Source organism: Gracilinanus agilis, chromosome 4, assembly GCF_016433145.1.
Source record: "Gracilinanus agilis isolate LMUSP501 chromosome 4, AgileGrace, whole genome shotgun sequence".
NCBI lineage: Eukaryota > Metazoa > Chordata > Mammalia > Didelphimorphia > Didelphidae > Gracilinanus > Gracilinanus agilis.
In genome coordinates this window covers 188900552-188909835 of record NC_058133.1, presented here as the reverse complement: position 1 = coordinate 188909835, position 9284 = coordinate 188900552, and the positions used below count along the sequence as shown (strand labels likewise).

General features: G+C 41.0%; 1 protein-coding gene across 7 annotated transcripts in view; it reads left to right on the top strand.

Annotated features, from left to right (window-relative positions):
• Nucleotides 1–598: 598 nt before the first annotated feature.
• G6PC1 (glucose-6-phosphatase catalytic subunit 1) overlaps nt 599–9284 on the top strand; it is a 49594-nt gene continuing 40908 nt past the window's right edge. For 4 of the 7 annotated variants that reach the window (XR_006506068.1, XR_006506067.1, XR_006506066.1 and 1 more), the window contains exons 1-4: nt 599–923; nt 3150–3265; nt 6000–7084; nt 8269–8477. Coding sequence is in view for 1 of the 7 variants with exons in the window: in XM_044672481.1 (XP_044528416.1) it covers nt 838–923; nt 3150–3265; nt 6000–6511 (714 nt within the window). In the remaining 6 variants the exon portion in view is untranslated. Of the gene's footprint in view, nt 924–3149; nt 3266–5999; nt 8175–8268; nt 8658–9284 lie in introns of those variants that run through there. The other 3 variants (XR_006506065.1, XM_044672481.1, XR_006506070.1) reach the window with 3 other exon arrangements.

Genomic DNA, 9284 nt, shown 5'->3' with positions numbered 1-9284 from the left:
GGCCAGAGACACACACAGTTAGGAAGTGTCTGAGATAAAATTAGAACCCAGGACCTCTCATTTCTAGGCATGGTTCTCAATCCACTGAGCCACCCAAATGCCCCCTAAAATTTTTTTAAGTGTTGTCACTTAAAAGTAGAATTGAGGGGCAGCTGGGTGGCCCAGTGGTTTGAGAGGCAGGCCTAGAGATGGAAGGTCCTAGGTTCAAATCTGGCCTCACTTCCTAGTTATGTGACCCTGAGCAAGTCACTTAACCCCCATTGCTGAGCGCTTACTGCTCTTCTGCCTTGGAATCATTCCAATACAGAAGGTAAGGGTTTAAAAAAAAAAAAAAAAGGTAGATTTGGAGTATTTTGGTATTTTGCACTCAAACCAGATTTCTTTATAGAAGAAAAGGGCAGAAGCTCCAGGCCTATAAAGGGTGACCTAAACTAGTTTCCTCCAGGGAAAGCAATAGGCAGAGACCTTGAATACTCTTCTTTGCCCAGCAGTCAGACTTTGTGGATAGAGTTGGTGGTACATTAGCCATACTTTGCTTACTTAAATGTTAGCTTAAAATATTAAAATAATATTATTTATTAAATGATTCTATTTATTATTAAAACATTAATTAAGTTATTGTTAAATTGTATTATAATTAAAATAATACTAGTTTTTTTTTCAATGAAAAGGTAGGACATTCCCAGAGTGAGCCCTTGTGAGGAGTGATGACGGGAAAGGGGGGACATGGAATCTTCCCAGAGCTAGGGGTGCATTTTTCCTTTCCTTCTTTTCCCTCCCAATATCTAAGGCACTGTGCTTCCTTCCAACCCTCTAGGTAGTCCTTCGGGCCATGCCATGGGTGCAGCAGGTGTATACTATGTGATTGTCACATCCATCCTCTCCCTTACTCGTGGAAAGAAGAAGCCAACTTTCAGGTTCCGGTAAGGACGCTTCCAATGACTGGTGGAGAGACCAGGGGAAGGAGAAAGGGATCAATCGCCTCTCTGATAAATCAATTTCCCTCCCACTCTCCCCATTATATGCTCAGATTTTGGAATGGGTATGATAAATTTGAGGGACTCCTGTTAAACACAAGCCCTGTTTTGTTCATTGTTCTGAAGTAGCTTGGTGGCCACACATTGGATAGAATGCTGGACCTGAAGTCAGGGAGACTCGAGTTCAAATCTGACCTTAGACACTTCCCAGGTGTATGACCCTGGGCAAGTCACTTAACTTCTGTTTGCATCAATTTCCTAACTGTAAAACAGGAATGACAACAACATCTCCTTCCTAGGGATTTTGTGAGGATCAAATGAAATTATATTTGTCAAGTGCTTAGCCCAGCGATTGGCATTTAATAAGTGCTATATAAAAAGTCTCTTCCTTTACTGTGTCTATCAATGACCTGTATGGAGGCAGATGGAATTTACATCAGATTTACAAATGACACAAAGCTGGGATAGAGGGCTAATGCATTAGGCGACAGAATCTAATAAGATAAATTTTGGTTGGTCAGTTTGGTTTTTTAAATCTGGCCTGTGATTTTTAGATCTGGGAAGCTCCAGGTGGGAGACTTCCTTTACTCATGAAAGTGAGCACCAGCTGTGCAATGTATGTCTTAGAAAAATACCTGGGGACACTGAGAGGTTAAGAGACTTTTCAGAGTCACACAGACAGTATGTGTTCTAGGAAGGACTTGAACTCAGGTCTTTCTAGCCCCAAGGGCTAGCTTTCTATCCACTAAGCCCATCAAGATGAAATTTAACATGGAAAAATCTTTCACTTAAATTTTAAAAATTAGCCACTCAAGTACAGGATGTAGGAGATATAACTAAACAATGACCTCAGGGTTTTAGTGGACCACAAGTTTAATATTCTGCAAATGTGATGTCATCCCTGAAAAGGCTAATGCTCAGGAGGAAAAAGAGAAAAGAAAAGAAACAGCTTATGCTTTCTTAGGTCACATCAATCCAGAATGAAAGAAATGATAGCCCTATAATACCCTGCCCTGAGCAGACTCCCTCTGGAGTACTGTGTCCAGTTCTGGGTACCACATTGTAGGTGGGTCGCTGGCAAATCACAGTGTATCCATAAGACAATAAGGATGGGGAGGAAACTGAAAAAATCTCACAGGATAATCACTTAAAGGAAATAGACATGACAATACAGTGAAAGAAGACAGCAGGGAGATGATCATTGTCTTCAACTATAGAAAATATTTTTATTAGAAACTCTGCTCATAAATCTGGCCTCCAATGCTTCCTAGCTGTGTGACCCTGGGCAAGTCACTTAACCCCCATTGCCTAGTCCTTACAGCTGCTCTGTCTTGGAACCAATACATAGTATTGATTCTAAGACACAAGGTAAGGTTTAAAAAAGAAAAAAAGAAAAAGAAATACTGCCCAGAACTCAGACCATTGGGTGGGAATGACAAGAGTTAGATTTCAGCTCAATACTAAGTAGAAGTATCTGAAAATGGAAATATATTGCCCTTAAAGTATCAGTAAATGCAATTCCCGAAAATGTTTATGTAGAGGCTGGATGACCACTTGTTGGGAATATTAGAGATGGAGTGTATGTTTTAGTTAGATTTTAGGCTACAGGTCCCTTCTAGCTCTAAGTTTCCATATAATTATTATACTCTAAAAGGGTTTCTGACTAAAAGAACTTAAGGGTTTCCCCAGTGTTCCTGAAGAAGCTGTTTTCTTAAATGACATTTCTTTTTTATTTTGTTTTTTAAAACTCTAAGACAGAAGGGTCAGATAGACAAACAAGATTAAGCCCAGGGTCACACCATTAGTAAGTGTCCAAGATTAGATTTGAACTAAGGACCTCCTGACTCCAAGCCTATCCACTGAGCCACCTAGCTGCCCCTCAAATGGCATTTCTTTTTTTTTTTTTAAACCCTTACCTTCTGCCTTAAAATAAATATTATGTATTGGTTCCAAAGCAGAAGAATGAGTGCTAGGTAAGAATAAGTGCTAGGTAAATGGGGGTTAAGTGGCTTGCCCAGGGTCACACAGCTGAGAAGTGTCTGCAGTCAGATTTGAACTCAGGACCTCCTGTTTCCAGGCCTGGTCTCCATCCACTGAGCCACCTAGCTGCCCCCTCAAATGGCATTTCTGCTCTGCATCTCAATTCTGATGTTTTGGGGTTTCCTATTGCAGGTGTCTGCATGTGCTTCTGTGGTTGGGGTTCTGGGCTGTGCAGCTCAATGTCTGTCTGTCCCGAATCTATCTTGCCGCCCATTTCCCTCATCAGGTTGTTGCTGGAGTCTTCTCAGGTCAGTAGAACTTGCAGCACCTTCTTTCTGACTCCTTAATCATTATAATACAACATGCTACCTTATTGTGATTGTAATGTACGCTGTTAGATTTCAGTGATAGCAAATCAACGGCAGAAGATTTAGAGAACTTTGATAGCAAGGTGGGCTTCACTTTATCTAATATGTTCGCTCCCCAGAAGTGGCATGGAAATCAGAATCTTGGGAATGGTATCATATTCTCCATTATCTTAGCTTTAAGTTAGCGTACCAAATAGTAACAATAACAATCAAAAAAGCTCTAGGGAAGTTCCACATAGAAAGGAATCCTTTTCTAACATAAATATAGCCTTGTTCTTTTTTTATTGGTCTTATTTCCTCCTTTCTGGTTTTCTTAAAGCAAGGCGGGCTCATAGTTTACAAACTGAGCCTAAAGAAGTTTAAAGAGACATTGAGGGAAGCCATAAAAAAGAATTTGACTTTGGAGGAGGACTTGGAATAGCAGATGTTGGAATTTGTAACAAGAGGGAAATTGTGGAATTGTCCTTCCTTATTTCATTTATTCCACAAACATTATTAAGCAAGTACCTACTGTATCCAGAATACTGTCCTCAGTACTAGGGCAGATAAAAAGTTTAGATAAGATACTTCTTATTAGATATTAGATACTAGATAGGTCTTTGGTCTCAGGTTGCTTATGGGTCATCCATTGCTAAGAGAACTGTAAGAACAGAAGATAGCATAAAAGATAGCATCACTTTTTTCTGTTGTCAAAACCCATCTTGTTATTAAATTTTTTCCAGTTTTAAGAAGGTTTTGTTGATATCCTTCCTTTTTTTCAACACTTTCATTTCCAAATAAATCTTTCTCTTCCCTTAGCTTGTACAATAAAATTTTAAATTTAATTTTAATTTTCCTTACCTTGTACAACAAAATTTTAAAGCATAAGAGAAAATAATTCAGCAAAACTAACCAACCTCTCGTCCTAATCCAGCAGTATATGTAGTGTTCCATATTCTTTGGTTATTATTGTTCAATCATGTTTGACGGTTTATGATCTTATTTAGGGTTTTCTGGGCAAAGACAGTAGGATGGTATCAGATTGCTTAGCATTTCAAGAAAGGGGAAGGGCAGGGAGGGAGAGTCAGAAGAAGGGAGAGAATTCGGAACCCAAAACAAAAAAAATTAATATTAAAAAATCATTTTTGCATGTAATGGGGAAAAATAAAATATTATTGAAAGAGAAAAAGATACTAGAATGGTTTGCCTTTGCCTTTTCAGGTTTATTTCACAGATAAAGAAACTGAGGCAAACAGGGCTAGACGACTTGCCCAGGATCATACAATTAGTGGGAGAGACTAGATTTGAACTCAGGATTTCCTGACTCCAAGCACATCCATTGCACCACCTAGCTGCACATCCACTTCCATACTCTTAATCCCCCATGTCTTCAAAGGAGAGGATTAATCCCATCTGGGGTCCCAGGGGCAGCTGGGTGGCTCAGTGGATTGAGAGCCAGGCCTAGAGACTGGAGGTCCTAGGTTCAAGTCCGGCCTCGGACACTTCCAGCTGTGTGACCTTGGGCAAGTCACTTGACCCCTATCGCCCACCCTTACCACTCCTGGGCTAAGGACGGTCCCTAGCCTGGATGAAAAAGGAGGAGGGTTGGGCGTGGGGCTAGCAACCCCACCCTGTAAAAACTACATCTGCTAAAGAAACTGCAACCTAAAGTAGGGGCAGCTGAGGCAATCTCAGTGGATTGAGAGCCAGGCCTAGAGATGAAAGGTCCTAGGTTCAAATCCGGGCTCAGACACTTCCCAGCTGGGTGACCCTGAGCGACCCATTGCCTACTGGTTGTGGCCCTATGCTCCTAGAATGGAGTCCCAGGATAAAAAAAAAAAAAAAAAAAAATTTACTGGGGGCAGATGGAAGGGAAGAAAAATTTCTAAAAATTCCAATAATGTAAATGATATGTATTAAAAATTTTTAAGTTATATTTTGGCCAGGATCTGTGATTTCATATTTAAAATAAATTAAGAGCTGTTTAAAGGAGGGAGAGCGAAAACATAGAATTAAGAGAGAGGAACAAAAGCAGCAAAACAAGCTAGATCAGAGTTTCCCCAGCCTGACCCACGCTTTTGTTGTTGTTTAGTCCTTTTCAACTGTGTCCAACTCTTCATGACCCCATTTAGAGTTTTCTTGGCAAAGCTGCTGGAGCAGTGTGTGCCATTTCCTTCCCCTACTCGTTTAACAGATGAAGGAACTGAGGCAAGCAGGGTTAAGTGACTTGCCCAGGGTCACATAGTAAGTTTCTGAGGCTGGTCTTGAACCCCAATCCTCTTGACTCCAGTGAGCCCAGCAGTCTATCCACTGTACCACCTACCTGCTGAAAATTACACTTTAGTCTCATAAAATATCTAACCTTCATGACCAATGTCGGTAATTCTAGGTGGTTCAAGGGGCCAAGACTGGGTGCGAGAGATAAGGGATCCCACCCCAGAAAGAGCAGAATGGAGGAAGCAGAAAGGGAGGTGCTGTCAGTTAGAGATTGGTTTCTTTTTTTTTTTCTTCACTTTATTGGTTTTAAGAAGGACTTTTGGTAGTGCCACACTGGACTAAATAGCTATCCAGATCAAGCTGATGCCCGTTATATGACCCTTTAAATCCAACAGGGTTGGTGGCTCATCACCCTCTAATACCAAATCTGAAGATTCCCTCCAATTCCTAATGTCAATTTTGTCTCATTATTTTCCAGGTATTGCTGTTGCCGAAATGTTCCGCCATATCCAGAGCATCTACAATGCCAGTCTCAAGAAGTATTTTGTGATCACCTTCTTCCTATTTAGCTTTGCCATTGGATTTTACCTGATGCTGAAGGGATTGGGGATCGACCTCCTGTGGACCCTTGAGAAGGCCAAGAGGTGGTGTGAGAGGCCAGAATGGGTCCATATTGACACCACTCCCTTTGCCAGTCTGCTCAAGAACCTTGGCACCCTCTTTGGCCTGGGCCTGGCCCTCAACTCCAATATGTACAAGGAAAGTTGCAAGGGGAAACAGAACAAGCGGCTCCCCTTCCGCCTGTGTTGTATCGTCGCCTCACTGGTCATCTTGCATCTTTTTGATACTTTCAAACCCCCATCCCAGGTGGAGATGCTGTTCTACGTGCTGTCTTTTTGCAAGAGTGCAGCGGTGCCTCTGACATCGGTTAGCTTTATCCCTTACTGCTTCTCCCGGATCCTGGGCCAGTCCGAGAAGAAATTTTTATAGTGGAGCTGGGGATTTGAGGATTCAGTACAAATGAATTGTACCACTTAGGGGGAGTGGTATTCCCTGAGAGTCCATGCTGTGGCCGCAGGTTCAGGAGCCAGACCACTGGCTCTCTTCTCATTAGAATCCTACATCCTTCTGTGTGGCGATCCTTTGAGAGCTAGAGAGGCTTCCGAGAGTCCTGCTAAATTCCAGAGATCATCTCTGACTAAGAGAGACTGTTAGCCCCGGACACTCTCATGAAGGCACGTTACTTTTATTCTGTCCAATCCACAGTCAAAGAACTTCCAGATGAGACAGGCCTCACCAGTCCTGACTACCAGAGTTCTGGTTGGGGAAACCCACTTGTGAATTTTTCCAGGATATGTCTACTCATGCTGAGAGAAGGAGGAGGGAACAGAATGGTGGGGAAAGAAGTAGAGATTGCGGAGAATTTCTGAGGATTCTACATATCATATACACCCCCAAAAATCCTATAACCTGAATAGCACCAATTAATTGGAATCACCTAAAGAGAAGGAATTTTCCTAATGGGGATCAGCCTGCAAGAATGACACATAAGCAGCAAGAGAAGTAATTTTCCTTATTTTTTTTTCCTGAATGGATATATATGGTCAATATACTACTATTATCAGTGTTTTTAAAAGCTGAGATGGGCTAAAAACCCTCCCTAGGTCATAATATCCAGCCCAATTTTATTTGCCCTTGATTACACTTATTCATTGTTAGTTTTAATAAATGTTCTATTGATGCAAGTTTTTTTTTTAAATCTAGGTTACTTTCTAATGACTCCCCTTCCCCCAACTTCCTCCTCCAACTTCTACCTCTCCCCTCAATCCTTCCTCATAGCAAGGAAGCTTAGTTAAGTAAAACAAACCAACCCATTGGCCATGTCTGAAAACAGAGGTCTCATTCAACCCCACTAGTCCCACCACAAGGAGGAAGAAAGGTATTTATTTCACAATCGGTCCTCTGAAATAGAGACGGGTCCCTACAATGGCCACGTCCGATAACATTGGGTTGTATTCTCCCATGGTACCCCAAGGAGGAGAAAAGGTATGTTTCACAATCAGTCCTTTGAAATAGTGCTGATATCTCTCAATATTGCTTTTTTTATATTATAGGGGTCATTATATAAATTATTCTCTTATACCCATTCTTTCTGGGCATCATGTTAGCTCACTTTCCTCCTGTTCTCTCCCAGCAGCCCCACCTCAAGTGCATCATCTTATTCCCAGCTCTCTGAAAAAGCAAACCTATTCTGGTGCTTCTGTATTTTTAGGTTAAGCTCTAGGATAGAGGGGGAAATGGCAAGAAGAGGGCAGCCTTTCCAGCTTCCCAGAAGGTCACTCCAATGTTACTTTTGATTCTTGGAGAGCAAATGTGGCTCCTTCCTCTGGCCCAGGTGGGAAAGGAAAAAAAGTGGGAGGAAACACCAAACTTCTATTTTCCTACTCTCCATAAGAGCGTCTCAAATGAATTTGCTTACAAAAGTTCATTTTAAAAAAATGTTGAAATCTATTTATTTGACAGTCCTTGTATTTGCTATCAATTGCATATACTATAATATGATCCATACCAATAGTCCTGGACATGATATCTGTATAAGAAAATATATAATATATATATGTGCTGTATTTTATTAAAACATTTTTAAGAAAAATAAGTTTATCTGGTTAATTTCAGGTATGACAAAACCCTGAGGTTTTTTTCATGAGTGATTTATTGCTTCTTTTTCTTCTTTTCTGATTATTCAGCCTCTGTACCTAAATTTCCCTTTAAGAAAATGGAAATGTCCTGTCCTGGGCAGGCAGCAAACCCTAGTAGAGATGGCCTGTATTTGAAGGAATGGCTTAGGAGGTGCTGAGCATTTCAACATAGATCAAAAAAAAAAGATGAAGAATTTAGTGGAAACAGAGTCTCCCAGGACAGCCATTGATTTAGCAGTGATGTTGGCTATAAATAGGTAAGCAGGACTGTTAATCACCCATACCGTCCCTTTCCTTTTTGTAGTCTGGGCTATTCCTCCCTTTGGGGTATAATTTTTTCCTCTAACAGCTCCCTAAATCCTTTTCCCATTGAAGTATTTGTCTTTTCTTTCTCTCTCTCTCTATTTAAAAAAAAAAATCTTACCTTCCATCTTAGAATCAATACAGCGTATTGATTCCAAAGCAGAAGAGCAATAAGGGCTAGGCAAGGGGGGGGGGGCTAAATGACTTGCCCAGGCTCACACAGCTAGAAAGTGTCTAAGATCACATTCAAACCCAGGACCTCACATCTGTAAGCCTCGCTCTCAAGCCACTGAGCCACCCAGCTGCCCCAGAGTTGTTTTCCTTTCAAACTAGATGGAGAAAATAGTTGCTACAAAGAGAGAGACAGACAGACAGACAGACAGACAGACAGACAGAGACAGAGAGACAGAGAGAGACAGAGAAACAGACAGAGAGAAAATAATTCTATCTGCTGTGAGCCTCCAACCAGGAATCTTATTCTGACAAACTGCAGCAGTTTGAAATCTAGCTCTCCTCCCAAGCTGTTCCTAATTAACTCAATGAATGCTATATTCAAGCAACAGCACATATTTTATCAATTAATTAACTAATAGCTTTTTTTTGCATTTCCCCTAAGAAAACAGTATAAGCTTTTCAATACACAAGAGTAAGGATAAGAAAAAAAAAGATAAGAAACCTATGCTCTAAGAAAATAGCAGACTGAAAATTGTTCTCTCTCTCTCTCTCTCTCTCTCTCTCTCTCTCTCTCTCTCTCTCTCTCT